Source organism: Felis catus, chromosome A3 (genome assembly GCF_018350175.1).
Source record: "Felis catus isolate Fca126 chromosome A3, F.catus_Fca126_mat1.0, whole genome shotgun sequence".
In the NCBI taxonomy this organism is placed as follows: Eukaryota; Metazoa; Chordata; class Mammalia; order Carnivora; family Felidae; genus Felis; species Felis catus.
Window position 1 is genome coordinate 88,184,706 of NC_058370.1, and position 16,676 is coordinate 88,201,381.

Genomic DNA, 16,676 nt, shown 5'->3' on the forward strand with positions numbered 1-16,676 from the left:
GCTGGACAGATAGACTGAAGGGGGCTTAAGGGTAGATTTTGCTCTGATGGGGGAGTGAGCCTCACCTATCCTTGGGTCCTTGTCCTCTTGATCTGAGGCAGCTCGGTAAACACCCTCCCCGCACACCCATCCGTGGGGCAGTCCTGGGGCTGCCCTGCATTCAGGGTGGGTGGGGAGGGTAAGCAAGGAAGGGATTGGTCAGATGTGGCTTCGTCTAATTAGGCTTTGAATGCCTGCCCTTGAGGTCTGTGGTCCTCAGAGTCCCTGTCTCACCTAGGACAGTGAATTAGGATGTCCTGGTAACACTTTAAGTCTACATCTATCCCTGCCTGGCAGTGCTGATATGCTTCCCCAGATGTGGTAAGGATCACTGAAGCCCAGCCACATTGAGAATCACTTTCCTGGAAGGAGGTGTCGAACCCCTCAAGTCAGCCGGACCAGGAGAAGGTTGGGAAACGTAGGCTCAGGAGTTGACCGTCTGGCCAGGACTCTCTCACAGTGAGGTGTCAGAGACCAGCCAGGGCCTTGGGAAACCAGGCCACACTGTCACTTAGAGGTAAAAGAAGTCAGAGAGTAGGGTGGTAAGAAGTTTCCGGAGTGGTTGGGAGATTTTCTGGAGGACGGAGAACTTGAACGAGGCCCTGAAAGATGTGTTAGATTCAGGAAGGTGGGTGGTATGGGAAGCCGTTCAGAGGGAGCCACACGCAGGCACTGGGGAGGGGGTTGGAGAGGACCCATGAAGCAGGCTGGTGCAGATAGGAGTGCTGGGAAGGAGGGGAGAGTGTGCCAGAGTCCTTTCTTTATCCAACCACCCACCCACCCATTCGCCCCTCTGCCCGCCCTCCCTCCTCTCAATTACCCATTCATAGTCCTGCAGTTATGGGATGGAGATTTCAGCTGTGGTCCCTGTGTGTAGAATTGCTGGTTTAACACAGAGATGGCACAGGGTGGTGGTCTTTCAATGGGAGTGAGTCACGTTGCTGTGGAAGCTTACCTTGAGCTCAAGACACCAGGGAAGATTTAAATGGAGATCTGAAGTCTGAGTAGGATGTAGCCACATGAAGTGGGCAGAAGAGCATTTCAGACAGAGGGACCAGCAACTCCAAGCCTCAAAGGTAAAGAGAGCGTGCTGCCTCCTGCAACCTGCTAGTGTTCAGAAGGGCCGGGTTGAGCATGTACGGGGAAGTGGCTCATCACTGTCCGGGACCCCGGAAGGGAAGGTTATCTAGTGGGAGGCAAGACCAAGGAAGTCAGAAGGAACTAGAAGATGAGGGTCTTGGAGGCCATGCCGAGGAGTATGGGCTTCATCCTGAGTGGCTGGGGAATGTTGGACGTGTTTTAAACAGAATGACGTTCTTAGAAAGTTCCCGCTGGCTGCAGAGTACAGCATGCATTGGCTCTTGGGAAGGGATTTGCAAAACCAGACGCAAGGAGACCACTTAGGGGGATGCTAGTGAATCCAGGCAAGAGAGGGTGAGGGTGCAAACCAAGGGAAGGAGACGGGTGGATGAGTATGTGAGAAGTTTGGGAGACAGAATCCCCAAGGCCCCAGGCGGTCAAGTGGGCACCGTGATGTGGGGGAAGACAGCCAAGGTGGCATGGGGCTTTTTGGTTGGTTGTCAAAGTGGATGGTGGGACTGGTTTCTGAGAGAGCAGGTTTTGAGGGGAAAGTTAGAGAATCCAGTTTGGGACCAGTTCAGCGTTAGGGGCCAGTAGGGTGCACAGGTGAACTGAGCTCTAAGAGGTTGGGGATATGGGTCCTGGGCTTAGGGGAGATGCCCGGGGGCAGAAAGCCCAGGAGAGGGCTGGGCACAGGAGGAGACTCAGCTAGCAGAGGGTGAGGGTGGAGAAGGTGAAGGGGCAGTGTAAAGGCACCAGAGGGGTGGCTTCAGGAAGAAGGCTGAGGTCAGCTGGCAGGATGCTGCTGAGGGAGTGGGAAGGACAGGAGCCTGCCAGTGGCCTTTTGGGCTGAGCTACAAGCAGGTTGTTGTTGACTTTGGACAGAGAAGTTTCCAAGGCAGGGGTGCAGGGGGCAGAGCTGAGTGCACTGGGCAGAGGGCCTCGTGGAATCGAACTTGAGAGGGAGTGGATGGAGGCAGAACTTTCCAGAGAGAGAGAGAGGAGAGGGAGGGAGGCTGCCTGAAGATGCAGAGAGCTGCTGGGGCTGGATCTGGGAGACCATCTTTAAATGGGGAAGGGGGGGCACCTGGGTGGCGCAGTCGGTTAAGCGTCCGACTTCAGCCAGGTCACGATCTCGCGGTCCGGGAGTTCGAGCCCCGCGTCGGGCTCTGGGCTGATGGCTCAGAGCCTGGAGCCTGTTTCCGATTCTGTGTCTCCCTCTCTCTCTGCCCCTCGCCCATTCATGCTCTGTCTCTCTCTGTCCCAAAAATAAATAAACGTTGAAAAAAAAATTTAAATGGGGAAGGGAAGGATCCAGCAGATAGTGTGAAGAATTGGGGGGGACAGGATGGGACAGGGTCGGGGAACAAGAGAGCCTTTAGGTGTAGATGTACAGGGATAACTCCACAGGGCGGGGATGGGCAGTGAAATGTGCACAGTGCGGAGGGGGCAGAAGACCGTGGTGGCGGCATGCAGGCCGGGCGGGGGGTGGAGGATGGGCTGCAGAGGCAGGGAGCAAAGATGTCCCTGGAGCCCCGGGGACAGTGAGGTGGACGGGGATAGCATTGGGATGAGAACGGTGGCCTCACGCCATGCCGAAGGAGCTGCCCGCGGACACACCTCTAACCACTGTCTCTGCTTGTTTCTCCCTCCTGCTTCCGCCGGGCCTGGCGCTCCACAGCTGTGTGCACCTGCCTTCTTCCTCCAGGGCCTCCTCCAAACGGTACTGGAGCCTAGCCTCCTGGAGGTTCTTGTGTCCTGTCCTCCTCGTAAACAGGTTCCTGAAAATGGGGATCCTGGTCTCAGCCTGTAGAGAGGAGCATCACCACAGAGCTCATCAGAGCCGGGAGGAAAGAGGGCATATGGAAATGAAGGATAAACAGGAATCGGAGGGACGCTGCCCAGAGTTTGGGGGCCTGGAGAGGAATGCTCTGGGCAGGGAAATATATTAATGAGTTTTCCTGGTGATTCAGGAGAATGTTACAAGCACGTGAGAAAGGTTTGATCTTTCTGCCTCCCTGATCCCTTCTTTTTGCTCCTTTTGTCCTTGGGTTTTTACCCCTGGGCACCCCCCTCCCACACTGGAGTGGGCATCAGCCTTCAGCAGGCCATGAACAGACCATGAGCAGGCCTTCAGGAAAAACCCTTCTTTTAAAGGGCCCTGCCTCCAGGGTGAAGCACACATCACCCCTCCTCCCGACAGCATTCGTCTCTCAGCCCGTCTACAAATGTAGGTGCTTTCCTACGTCACGCCACCTGCACTGAAGGTTTGGAGCAAGACTGTGAATTCCTTCACTTTATGCCCCATGACATAGGGATACATAGGAAGCCAGTGTCGTTCTGAGAGATGCTTCTGGTGGCTTGGTTCTCCTCGAGTCACCCTGGGAGATCGAGAACACTAATGGTAAACACAATGGTACCGACAACAATAATGTAATCCTTACAGGCACTGCAGTTTACTAAGCAGCTCCTGGGTGCCAGACACTTTATGTTTGTTCTCTTATTGAATTGTTGGAGCAAGCTCGTAAGGGTATTGTTATCCCAGATCTTCATATGAGAGTAATGAGTCACAGACGTTGAGTAATTTGCCCAAGGTCAAACAGCTAGAAAGCAGCAGGGCTGGAACCAGAACTGAGGTCTGTCTGATTCTAGAAATGAACTTCTTACTGCTGCAGGTCAGGGAAGTGTAGTGTCATCAGTGTGTCACCAGGCAAGAGTGACAGCTGGGGTTGGTTGTGGCAGGAGGAAGCCAATGTGTTTCAGTGCTCCAGCTGCTCCCACCATCTACGTTAGGGCATTTGTACGTGGATGCACCATCCTTTGAGAAGGAGCCCAAAGCAAGAGTCTTAGAGGATTAATCTAGTGATTCTATTGTTTGTTAAATGAGAATACACAAGGCAAGCTCTAAAGTATCCGGCATAGTCCTTTTATTTATGGTTAACATCTCCTGAGTGTCAAGGCCTTCTTGTATGGACGTGTAGGTTGTGCACTGCACAAGGGCACTGTGTCTAAAGAGAGACAGTTTCCAGGGCAGATATCATGTCTTTGTATTTATTATAACAATTTTCCAGTAGGTGGCAGTAAAGTGTCTCGTTCTAATAAACCAGTAAAATATGACGATTTTCTGACATGGAAGTAAAGAGTCTTAAGAAAGGGACATCTTTCTTTAATTGTCACAAAGGTGCCACGTGGGCTAGTAGACCTGTTGAGGGTTCGCCTGAACCCATTCTTCTAAGGGTTGTGTTAACTTCTTCAGGCCTCACACTAATCTTTAGAGGTTGGCAACTTTAATAGCCATTTTATAGATGAAAAAATTGAGCCACAGAGAGAGATGAAATAACTTAGCTAGCTCGGTAGTTGGTGGAGTAGAACCTGTGTTCCTAACCATTGTGAGACTTGGTAGTTGTTTAATCCACAGCGGTATATGCGTGCCTGCCTGGCCCCAGCTGCTTCCTCGCGTATTTCTTCGTGATCACTGAGGATTCTTGCCCAAGTCTCTCTGGCAAACCCTTAATAGGCAGAGTTGACACATGCTGTTTTCATCTCTGGTCTATAGTGGTGAAGGAGCCTCCCCAGCAGCTCCCTTCAGTGCCTGTGGATGATGGCCACTTCTGTCCCCTTCTCCTGTTTGTGAATTGTCTTTCTGGCTCACAGAGCAAGTGTTCTGTCCTGATGGTGGCTGGAGGCGAGAGGTGGGGGTGTGGAGCTGGCAGGTGTCTGGAGGGTGTGGTGTGGGGGATGGAGACAGAGATGGGACACCAGGGTGGATGGTATGTCGGGAGGGTCTGAGCCTGGAGGCAAGACAACCAGGCTAGCAGGAGGATACGTGGTCCTCTCTGGGATTAAGAGGGGCTGGCGTGGACGTGCCAGGATGAAACTGGGCAGTGTGTGTGTGTGTGTGTGTGTGTGTGTGTGTGCATGCATGGTCGTGTGTGTCAGGGATGGGGAGACCCTGAGCAGCTCACTGATGCATCAGAGCCTGCGTTATGGAGGAGGGGTGGCCTGGGGTTCATTTGAAACAAGGTCACCTGAATCCTGGGCCAGGCTGCTCAAATTGTGATCCTGGAGAATATGGTGTTTGGCAAAAGCTGACTCAGTGTTCTCATTTTTGCCTGCCCGTTTGCCTACTTGTGTGCCTTTGCCTCTCTGTTTCTGTCTGTCCGTGCATGTCCTTCTTTCGGCCCCGACTCTCCTTCCCTTTTTTTTATCTCTCTGCCCTGGCCTTCCTCCCACTGTTGTCTCTGTTCTACCTGCCGTCCCCTGCAGTCGGAGGACACGGACCTGCCGTACCCACCGCCTCAGAGGGAGGCCAACATCTACATGGTTCCCCAGAACATCAAGCCAGTGCTCCAGCGTACCGCCATAGAGGTGAGCCTGGCTCTGGGGCGGGGGGTGGGGAGGCAGCCTGGCCCTTTCCCTTCCTGCCCCCAGCCTCTCCTGGGCCTTTTCCAGCCGCTCTCCTCACTCTGTGTCCCCAGATCCTGGCATGGGGCCTGCGGAACATGAAGAGTTACCAGCTGGCCAGTATCTCCTCTCCCAGCCTTGTGGTGGAGTGTGGAGGCCAGACTGTGCAGTCCTGTGTCATCAAGAACCTCCGGAAGAACCCCAACTTTGACATCTGTACCCTCTTCATGGAAGTGGTAAGCGTGGCCTCCCTATTATCTCCTTCCTGAGTCCCGATGCCTAGACTTTTCCTCAGGGCCCTGGGCAGCTCGGGTGTCTGCTCTGACTCCCTGTGGGATCCTGGGTAGGTCACGGCATCTTTCCCACCTCATTCGTCTGTGAAAATGGGGAAGCAGAGCTCACACTCTCCTCACTGGAAGAGTGGAAGCCTCTGAGCAGCACAGATGGGGTCAGCTCGCTCCTTCCTGCCCAGATCCCGAGTGCACAGAAGGGACCCACTGTTCCCTTTCAGGGCAGGTCTCAGCCCGCTGGAGCTCCCCCCAGGGGCCTGCCAGGACTGACCTTCCATGGTTCCTCCAAACCCTCCCTGACTGGGTCCTCCCCCAGCCGTGCTGTGGGCTCACCCCCATGGCCCTCAGGCCCCCAGTCCTCTGCAGCTCCCCGGGCTGCCTGGGCCTAGTGGCCGGAGTAAGGCAAGCCTGAGGAAAGGAAAATGGTTTGCAAGATGAAAGCACTGTAGAAATTCCAGGCCCAGTGGCTGTCAACAGGAGCCTCCTCTTGGCTGAGCCAAAGCCGCCACCGAAGGAGAGCATATAAATTATTTCAAGTTGTGTTCAAAGTGCTTTTGGGGCTGGGGTTGGGAGGGGGAAGAATCTGGGTCTGTAAGCCAACTCTTGAGTATCCACTTGGGGGGGACTGTCTGCAAGAAATGTTGAGTCCTGGGCCAACTTCTCCCCTCTTCCCCTCCCCAGCCAGTGAAGGTTCAGGGAAAGTAGACTTGTTGTAACTTTGGGCTGAGCTAGATGTGTTTGGAAGGTAAGGCTGTGGGGGAAAGTCAGCCTCTGCATACAGCATTCAGGAGGCAGACAGAAAAGGTGTGTGGCTTCTGGTCCCCTGGCTAGCTCCTGGGCTTGGCCAACCACCACTTTGGATTTATGGCTGTTGGGGGTTATGAGTGGGTTTATGGTCATTCTCCGCTCTTTGAGCTTGTCCTGTGAAGGAGAGCCCCCCTCCTCCGAAACCTCCCAGAGGTGGGTTCAGGCCATTGTCCAGCGCTTCCCTCCTGCTCTGCCCAGATGCTGCCCAGGGAGGAGCTCTACTGTCCCCCCATCGTGATCAAGGTCATTGATAACCGCCAGTTTGGCCGCCGGCCTGTGGTGGGCCAGTGTACCGTCCGCTCCCTGGAGAGCTTCATGTGTGACCAGTACTCTGAAGAGAGTCCGTCCCCGCAGGGCGGCCCAGGTAGGGGTGAGGCTGTTGATGGAGAGGGCAGGGCAGAGGGGCTGGGGCAGGGCAGAGGGGCTTCCCAGGTGAGATGTGTCCCGAGGCCCTCCTCTTAGCAGGATGTGAGTGAGAAGTCATTTCTGCTCAGCTGACCAGAAGGGTGGACATCTTGCTTTCCTTGGGGCATCTCCTAGGTCTGGGCTACTGAGAGGCCAGGGCTGCAAAGGGAGGAGGTAGGGGAAGAGTTGAGGGAGAGAGAAAGGCATGGATTCCATGGCATGATGAGGGAGAGAGAGAACTGGGAAGACAGAGAATGTGAGGGAAGGTGGGAGAGACAGAGACAGGAGAGGGAAGAATTGGGTGGGAGGAGGAGAAAGACACAGATTGAGAAGTGTGGAAGACTGAGGGCCTTTTGGCTCAGTATCCTGGCTGAGTCTTGTGGCTGGAGAGGGGCGAGCCCCCTGAGAGAGCCAGCCCCTTCCAGGCCTGGACACTGATCTTCCCTGCAGATGACGTGAGTTTACTCAGTCCTGGGGAAGACGTGCTCATTGACATTGATGATAAGGAGCCCCTCATCCCCATCCAGGTAAGATGAGAACTGGGCCCCCTGGGAGAGATGCTAGCTCCATTGGCCTTGGCTGCCCTTCCCCCTCCCTTCCTTATCACATAGCCTCTATCGGACATCTCTCTCCCTGGTGGCTAGACACTGTATAGGTGGAGGAACCCAGATGCGAACTTTTCATTCTGGTCAGGAGTGGGGTAGAGGGGTTGGGGAAGTCTGTGTGTGTGATCTCCTAGGTAAGACCCAATCATTTTCCTCAAAGCATGAAAAAAAAAAATGGTCCCTCTACCTAGAGGGCTGTGTTGAGGGCTCTCCCTGCAGATTACTCAGGAAATCATGGTGGGGCAGCAAATAAGAGAGAAGGAAGATAGGGGAGGGAATGACCAGGCAGTTTTAGGGGTGCTCCAGCCCCATTGTCTTACCCCAGCCACAACCCTCCTTATGGGTAGATTCATCTATGGGCTCATGCTTGGTGGCACCTTGGAGGCAGCTGAAGAAGAGGGGTCTGTGTTCAAGCCAATAGTCCCTCTTGCCCCATCCCCCTCCTCCCAACTCTAGGAAGAGAGAGAAGGGGAATCTTATTCCAAGGGAATCCAACCCTGTGGGCAGGTAAGAGGCATCCTTTTGCCAGGTACTCAGCAACTTAGGGGCCAGCTGGTGACCCAGACTCCAGTGCCAAACAGAATGGCAGGAGGTCTGTGGCATCTCTTACGGAGCAAGAGGCCTTCTCCCCACCTTGGGCCCTGGGCTGCTCTAGTTCCTGTAGGGCCAAGGTCACCCAGTCCTTCCCGCAGTGGAGATGAAGAAAGGCCTCACCGTGAGCACCAGCCTTGACCTGCATCTGTTCCAGGTTGTCACCCCTCTCCCGGCTTTGCATGATGCTGGTCACTCCCCTGGCATCTGGGGCTGGCTTCCCAGAGCTTCCCAGCTGCCCAGAGGCAGAGCCTCCAGCCTGCGTAGACAGTACTTGTGTCCTCAGGCTCTTGGCCTGTTTATTCACCCAGAGATGGCATCCCTTTTTGGGAGGGTCTCATTTCCTTAAACCACCAAACAAATGGTGGGAGCAAGAGAACACACTGGGTGGGGGCCTTGGGAGCAAGAGAACACACTGGGTGGGGTGCTAAGGTGGGCTCAGGATCCTCCAAGCTGCCCTGTCACGGGTCTTCCCTCTGACACGCGGGGCTGATTTCTGCTTCTTTTTCGCTCGCGCACCTTTTACCTTTGCCACTTCCACGGGAACATCTCTGCTGTGAGCCTGGGCCTAGCTGCTGCTGAGCTGAGACGAGGTCTTGCTCTATGGTTTCTCTGATGCTAAGAATCCTCACCGGTACCGTGATCTCTGTTTCTCCCACCTCTGTGACTCTCTAGGGTTCTTCCTACCATCCTCTCCACCGGGGACACCTTCTGTTCTTCTCCTGGTCATCCTTTAAGACTCAGCTTAGGTGCGGTCACTTCCTTCCAGGATTCATCCCTGGCTCCCTCCCCACCGCCTCTTCCTGCAAGTCTTGTCTGCATCTTGGTCCCTGCCTTTTCTTTAGGTCCTGATTGTCTCTGCAAGTGTCAGCACCTTCCCCAGACCAGGTTCAGGGCAGTCACTGGGGCGCATTTCTTGTGTGACATCAATGCCAGCACAGGACTGGCTTAAAGGAGATGTTCCGTGAAGGCTACCTGGATGGGTGGATGTGTGGGTGGATGTGTGGGTGGATGGATGGATGGATGGCCTGCCTACTCTCTGAATGGGTCTAAGAAGGAGCTTCTCTAGACTGGGAAAACCCAAGTGGAAATTTTGGATGGCCCTACCCAAGATTCAACTACGTTTAATACTAGTGCCTTCTGGCCTGGGTGGGTGTTTGTAGCTGAATTAGGCAGATAATTAGCCCCAAACTCCAGGCTACCCAATCCTGGCTCCTGTTTTCCGCCCCCTCAGTGGGCTGTCTGAGTCTGTGCAGGGAAGTGCAGGGCTTGCCCAGCAGGATTTCCGTTCTGTGTGTGCTGCCCTCAAAATGTCTACAGACTCAGATGGGGAGGGACTATTTTGAGTCCCGCTGGCTACAAGCACAGCCAGAGGCAGACGGTGAGGAGGCCCAGTCTGGACGTCCTCCCGGCGTTGACACGAGTGAACCGGGGCTGGGGTCTGAGCCAGTGCAGGGTCTGCGCTCTTTGTGGGAGCACGTGGCCACTCTGGCTAGAGCTGCTGGCCAGGCAAAGGGTAGGAAGCTGGAATCTGGGCTCCTGGAGGCGTGTCCGCACGAGGAGGGCCTGGGCTGTCAGGGCCTCAGAGGTGGGCCGGGAGAAGGAAGAAGTGAGACCTGCTTGCTCTGATGGAGGAGGCATGGACCTTGCCCTCACTGAGCTCCCTGTCTGATTGAGAAGACATTGTCCTACTCTCAAGGAACCTTGAGGCCAGCAGGGAGACCAGTCCTGGTCTCCAGGAAGCCCGGGTCTGATGGTGTCTGATGGGGGACTTGGGGAAAACCAGTTTTGTATTGTGTTTTTCTCTGAGATCCATTGATCATATTTGGTTGATCAGGAAATCTTTTGCTCCCTCCGTCCTTCCTGCATACCCCTTGGCCCTTGAGAGGACAAGGCATGCTGAGGCATATCCAGGAGGCAATGGATACGAGTTCCAAATGGTGTGCCAGATAATTCTGGCTGGGCTCACATCCCTTCTCCCCTTCCCCAGATGACTAGAAGTCTCTGCCCTCTGGGGGCTGGAGGGACAAGAAGTCTGGCAGAATTTGGATTTTTCCTGGCTCCTCTTTGTCCAACCCGTGTTTCTCAGCAGACTGTTTCGTGCTCATGGTGACATGGTCCCCACTGCGGAGCTCACTAGGTCCTGACTTTGGACCCAGCTGAGGCCTCCTCCCCAGTTTCAACTCCGCTCTTGAGAGATCCGGCTTCTGTCTTGGTCCCTTCCATCCCCTTCCTTAGTTGTACATGATGAACCTGCTTACCATCATCGGCTCATTTCCTGGTATGAGTCTGCCACACGTTAGAATGGCAGAACCACTCGTTCTGATGTTGTCATTGGGCTGAAACTCACGGCGGAGAGTTTTTCAGGGTTCTAGAAATGTTTGGTTTCTGTCGGGAGTGGCCAATTCTAGAGATGGTCCAAAATGTATACATAAGCAGGTCTGTCCACTCGGCCTCGTAGGGCTCCTAGGTCAGCACCCATCTCGGGGTGAGGAGGGTCCCATGTGAGCAGGTGCCTGGCCTCTTGAACTCCTCTCTGGTGATCCAGGCGAGGAGGAGATTGGCTCCTGTGAATTAGTTCCACGGTTTATTCTTGGTTTGTGTGCCTATCCTTTGTGTAGGTTTTAGATCCATAGCCTGGGAATGGGGTAGTGCGTGTGCACGTGTGTGTGGTGTGTACACATGAGTGTGTGTGAGAGGTGGGGAAGGCTGGGAGCAGCTGTGTGTGCAAGCTCCTGAGAGTGTGTCTAGACTCAGGAGTGGTTTTGCAGGAATCATGGCCCTGACTTTTAACATTCTGAGGGCAGGGCTGGGTATATCCTCAAAGAGGGGGCACAGAGGTTATTTCATTCCATTTAGTGCTCTGCTTTTATATATTGGGGCAGTTGGGTGGCTCAGTCGGTTAAGCCTCCGACTTTGGCTCAGGTCGTGATCTCACAGTTTGTGAGTTCGAGCCCCATGTCGGGCTCTGTGCTGACAGCTCAGAGCCTGGAGCCTGCTTCCGATTCTGTCTCCGGCACTCTCTGCCCCTCCCCCACTCGCACTCTGTCTCTCAAAAATAAAATGTTAAAAAAAAAAATTAAAAAGGATCTCTTAATTTTCTCTGGTTACAAATACATGTTAATTACATAAAATTTGGAAAATATAGGATAATTATGAGCAAACAGGCATCATCTCCAACCAAGGCACAGTCTGAGTGAATGGCTACCAACATATCCTTCCCATCCTTTCCTTTCCCCCTGGGCTTCTCTTTTTGTCTCTGATTCTGAATCAGATCCCATTTGTCTCCTGAAAACAAAATTGGGGTCTCTGTTTGCTAACCCGCTTTTTCATGAAGCTGGTTCTTGGGGTTCTAATTAAGAAGAGGGGGTGAGTGGGGCACCTGGGTGGCGCAGTCGGTTAAGCGTCCGACTTCAGCCAGGTCACGATCTCGTGGTCCGTGAGTTTGAGCCCCGCGTCGGGCTCTGGGCTGATGGCTCGGAGCCTGGAGCCTGTTTCCAATTCTGTGTCTCCCTCTCTCTCTGCCCCTCCCCCGTTCATGCTCTGTCTCTCTCTGTCCCAAAAATAAATAAACGTTGAAAAAAAAAATTAAAAAAAAAAAAAAGAAGAGGGGGTGAGAAAGACTGTGTGGGACATACCCAGAGCCCCTCCCCCCCCATCACCTACAGAGGGTCTTGAAGCTCAGAGTAGAGGTGGTGTCCCTGCCTACCCCACACATCACCCATCTTGCAGGCACTGAGATGCCCCTGGAGTCGCCCGGTCAGGGGTGACTCTTGCCCATCATTCTGAGAGCCCACCCTGGGTAAGGGGGCTCCTCTGTGTCTTCAGAGAAGGAGAATTTCCGGGCGTGGGTGTGGGGACTACGTGCAGGTTGAAGAGGCATAAAGAAAGAACACCTTGAAATTTTCACGCTAGTTGGGAGAGATGAGACGTATGTAGCTGGTCTCCAGTGAGATGCTTTATCAGCAAGGGACGAAGATTGTGGACTCTCTTGGCCCTGTGGGTCGGCATGGGCTAAGTGATCAGGAAAGCTTCTGGGGAGGGGGTGACCAGATGAGAGAAAGGCTGTGAAGGCTGGTGGAGTTAGAACAGCAGAGGGGAGAGGAGGACTTTCCTGGTGGGCAGAGGAGTGGGAGCAGAGGCTTGGCAGTGGGACTGCATGTGTGTGAGTGTGTGTGTGTGTGTGTGTGTGTGTGTGTGTGTGTGTGTGTGTGAGGTGGGCAGGTATTGGAGGCTGGTGTGGAGAAGGCATCAGAAGGTTTGAAGACCTGCTCCCCATGCTGTGGGGTGGGGTGCTGAGGCTGGCTGCTCCCTGGCTTCCTAGCTTGGGCTCATTTTGAGCCTGCCGCTCCAGTTATAGTCTCTGGGATGCTGTGAAGGTGGCAACGTGCTCCCAGAACTGGAGCGGCAAATTATGCCCACGTCCCAAAGGAGAACGTGTAATTTCGGAAGCTGGACCAGATCTTTGGAGCACTATGTTTAGCTTTATTTTTTCTCCCTCTTGCTCTGGTGAACTGCCGGTTTCCCTCTCACCTTTCTAAAAACAAACTGTATTAAAAATAACAATAAGGCTTCTGTGAGGCTCAGGATGAGAGCAGGAGGGGCAGAGGCGGCCGGGGGGGGGGGCGGGTTGTGTGGAGTTCATCCAGTCTATGCCAGGGGTCACACCGCATCCACCAACATGTGGCCAGCACCCCAGCACCATCCAGCGGCCTGGCCTGGTGCCCACCGGCCATTCTGCCCTCCTGCCTGTGCTTCTAGCTCTGAACAGCCATGAGACTAGTTTAGGGGAGGCTAGGGTCCCCCTCGGTGATGCCTTCTTCACAAAGCAGGGACGGGTCTGTGGTTCCAAGACTCCCCTCCAGGTCTCAGCCATCTTCATCCTGTCCTTCCTGAGCCCTTTCTGACCCCCAGGTGAATGTGTCTCCCAGGCTTTTTCTGCCAAGGAGGGGAGGGCTGCCTGGGGCTCAGCCTCCTGTGGCGTCTCTCAGAGCCCCCTATTCAGGGCTCAAAGTCAGAGAGGGCTTAACCGTGGGTGTCTGCATCCCTGCTGGTCTCCTGAGCCCCTCAGCCTTATTTGCCCACTGCCCAGTGCCTGCCTTCCAAAGCTGAGCCATTTGCTTTCTTGAATGTGCTGTATTTTATTCATTTATCCCTTTGCACTTAAAAAAAAAGTTTATTTATTTATTTTGAGATAGATAGATAGAGAGAGCTAGTGCAAGTGGGGATAGGGCAGAGAGAGAGGTAAAGAGAGAATCCCAAGCAGGCTCTGCGTTGTCAGTGCAGAGTCCAATGCAGGGCTTGAACTCATGAACTGAGAGATCATGACCTAAGCCGGAATCAAGAGTCAGATGCTTAACCAACTGAGCCACCCAGGCGCCCTTGCTTCTTTGCACTTGTTATCCTCTCTGCCTGAAATGCATCTCCTGTCTTTGTCTACCTAGACTAATACTCATCCACCCAGAGCCCCATCACCTTCTCTGGGACCATTGTAGTGGTCACTTGTCTCCAGTCCTGACCCCTGAGGCCCTCTGGGCCCTGTAACGCACGGATTCACACAATAAAGTATTGAGTCACAGTACCAGAAGATTCCAGACAAGGATCCAAAGCCAGAAGAGGATGCAGAAAGTTCTCTTTAATATAGCAATGGCATGTTGGACTATAAGACTCATAAAGCCCCCCCTTATATAGGCTTCGGGGAAGCCATATGATGCCCTGGTTCTTGTCCGTGAATAGAAAAGACTCAGAAACAGGTACTAGCTTAGGAACCATGCCCAAGCAGGGATTGGTGTAGTTCAGCTGTTAGAAGAAACCACCAGGGATGATGGGGAACTTGGAGTATGTATGAGATGGGGAAGTTTGAAAGGCAGGGAAGGCATTGAGTCAGTGGTGCCAAGGGTAGTGAGAATGTGGGCAAGAGACAGGCATTGGCTGAGCTCCTTCTGCGTGCCTCACCTGTGCTGGGTGTGTGCGGCCTGCATCTCCTCCATACTCGTTGCTGCCCTATGAGCTGGGCTTTGTGCCCATTCTCTGGATGGGGATGCCGACTCAGAGAGGTCAGGAGGCTTGACCAGGGTCATGCAGCTGATAAAGCAATGGGGCCAGGATTTGGACCCAGTCTTATCCAACTCCAAAACACATGTTCCTTCCACAACTTTTGCAGCCTCCCTGGTTGGAGAGCTCTATGTCCTTGGGGGCTGTCCAGTTTTCCCTGAAGTGGTTTCTCTAACCCTGTTGCTAACCAGAGTGTTTAATTTGTAGCTTGCAGATGGTCTGTCGGGCTCTGCCCCCACTAACATGGCATCCTCTCCATCCAGTCCTCATGTATGTATTGTTTACCTATTTGTGGGCTCTTTGATTTCCCTGGGGGGCTGGGGGAGGGGGTAGGGAGTTAAGGAAAGGAACAGAGGAAGGAGAGTGGGAAGGAAAGAAAGGAAGTACATTTGACCCTTGCACAATGTGGGGGTTAGGGACACCAGCCCCCACACAGTAGAAAATTCGGTAACTTTTAACCCCTCAAAAGCCTGAACTAATAGCCTACTGTTGACCAGAAGCCTTACTGATAACATAAATAGTCATAACATAACATATTTTGTATGTGAAATGTATTATGTACTGTATATTATTGTACATATATCTTACAATAAACTAAGCTAGAGAAAAGAAAATGATGTTAGAAAAATCGTAAGGGAGAGAAAATACATTCACAGTACTGTATGTACTGTATTCATTGAAAAAATCTGTGTGTTGGTGGACCCATATAGTTCAAGCCCATGTTGGTCAAGTGTCGACTGTATTTCCTGAGACCCAGCAGAAAACAGTTACCTGCCCTGTGTAGTGGTGGAAGGTGGGGGCCAAGCTCAGGGAAGGTTCTCAGAAACAGACATCCCTGAGTTATCTCTTAGTGCATCTTGGGATTTACCTTAATCCTGTTTACCTGCTTGAGGGCTAGAGGGTTGGTTGGGATCACATGGGCCAGTGGAAACAGGGAAGTCTCTAAATTAGATCCTGACCGCCAGAAAACAGGACACGAGAAGCTTCTGTGGGCAATGGCAGGTTGATTTTCTCTGCCCCTCCCAGAGGCATGAAAGTGTGACTGAGGAACCCTGGTTGTCTTGAGCAGATTCTAAGAAGTTTGCTGGGGCCCACAGTCTACAGCTGGGCTGATTTCCTTGGTGTCATCTTGGGGGGTCATGGGTCCCTCCAGGAAGATGACTTGGGCATTTAGCCTTCACCCTGTACTCATGAAGTCCCATGCTGAGGGCCAGAGCAGCTCCTGAGCTGCTGGGGGAGTCCTAAGAGATGGAACCCGCCCGTCGTTAAATTCTGTTCATGCTGTCAGGGGGAAGGATTCCTGTAGTAGACATCTTATGGATTTCTAGGAAGAGGCAATATATTTTTTAAAGTTTTTCTGATGTACCCATTGTAGAAAATGTAGAAAACAAAAGAGTGCAAAGCAGAAAGTGAAAACCACCTGTATTCCTACCAGTTGGAGATAATCACAGTTAAGATTTTGATGTGCTCATGGGGCACCTGGGTAGCTCAGTTGGTTAAGCGTCCAACTCTTGGTTTTGGCTCAGGTCATAATCTCACGGTTCAGGAGTTCGAGCCCCTCACGGGCCTTCACACTGACGGTGCGGAACCTGCTGGAATTCTCTCTCTCTCTGCCCCCCCACTCTCTTTCTCTGTCTCTCAAAATAAATAAATAAACTTCAAAAAAATTACAAAAAAAGATTTTGACGTGCTCACGTTTTTAGATATCTTTTATGCATGTGTGCATACTTTTGTCTAAAAACAAATGTGGAATCATATTGTAATCTGCACTTTCTTTTACTTAAAAGTATATCATGAATGTTTTTCCATATCTTTATATTCTTTAAAAACATGGCTACATGTAATCCCATTATATAGCCATCCATAAAGTTTTACCACTCCCGTATCATTGGACATTTAATTTTTTTTAATTAAAAATTTTTTTAACATTTATTTATTTTTAAGAGAGAGAGAGCAAGAGAGAGCGAGCAGGGAAGGGGCAGAGGGAGAGGGAGACACAGAATCCAAAGCAGGCTCCAGACTCTGAGCTGTCAGCACAGAGCCCCACGAGGGGCTTGAACCCACGAAGTGAGAGATCATGACGAACCAAAGTTGGATGCTCAACCGACTGAGCCACCCAGTCACCCCATTTAATTTTAGTTTTAATTTCCACTTGTGCATTATATTTTGTTTCTTAGAGGAGTTATTTTTGTTTACTTTAGATAGTTTTAGCCCATTTTGTGTTACATTTAATCCTTGGCATTTTATAGCCTTTGTTTATTCTCTACAGGGAATATCTTTTTAAAAAAATGATTGGGTCTAGCTATTTAGTATTAGAATATAGGGAAACAATATTTTGTATGTATACTTTGAAACATGCTCTTTAGTGAGCTCCTTTATCAATCCTGAGAGTTGTTCATTG

At 52.3% G+C, this 16,676-nt stretch overlaps 1 protein-coding gene across 24 annotated transcripts in view; it reads left to right on the forward strand.

Moving 5' to 3' along the window:
* The window catches only part of DYSF (dysferlin), a 226,014-nt gene that overhangs the window by 152,721 nt on the left and 56,617 nt on the right, over positions 1 to 16,676 (forward strand). For 8 of the 24 annotated variants that reach the window (XM_045054367.1, XM_045054372.1, XM_045054376.1 and 5 more), the window contains 5 exons: positions 5,386 to 5,487; positions 5,598 to 5,759; positions 6,819 to 6,984; positions 7,476 to 7,552; positions 14,483 to 14,545. In XM_045054367.1, coding sequence (XP_044910302.1) covers positions 5,386 to 5,487; positions 5,598 to 5,759; positions 6,819 to 6,984; positions 7,476 to 7,552; positions 14,483 to 14,545 — 570 coding nt within the window. Of the gene's footprint in view, positions 1 to 2,800; positions 2,843 to 5,385; positions 5,488 to 5,597; positions 5,760 to 6,818; positions 6,985 to 7,475; positions 7,553 to 14,482; positions 14,546 to 16,676 lie in introns of all 24 variants that reach the window. The other 16 variants (XM_003984110.6, XM_045054374.1, XM_045054378.1 and 13 more) reach the window with 3 other exon arrangements.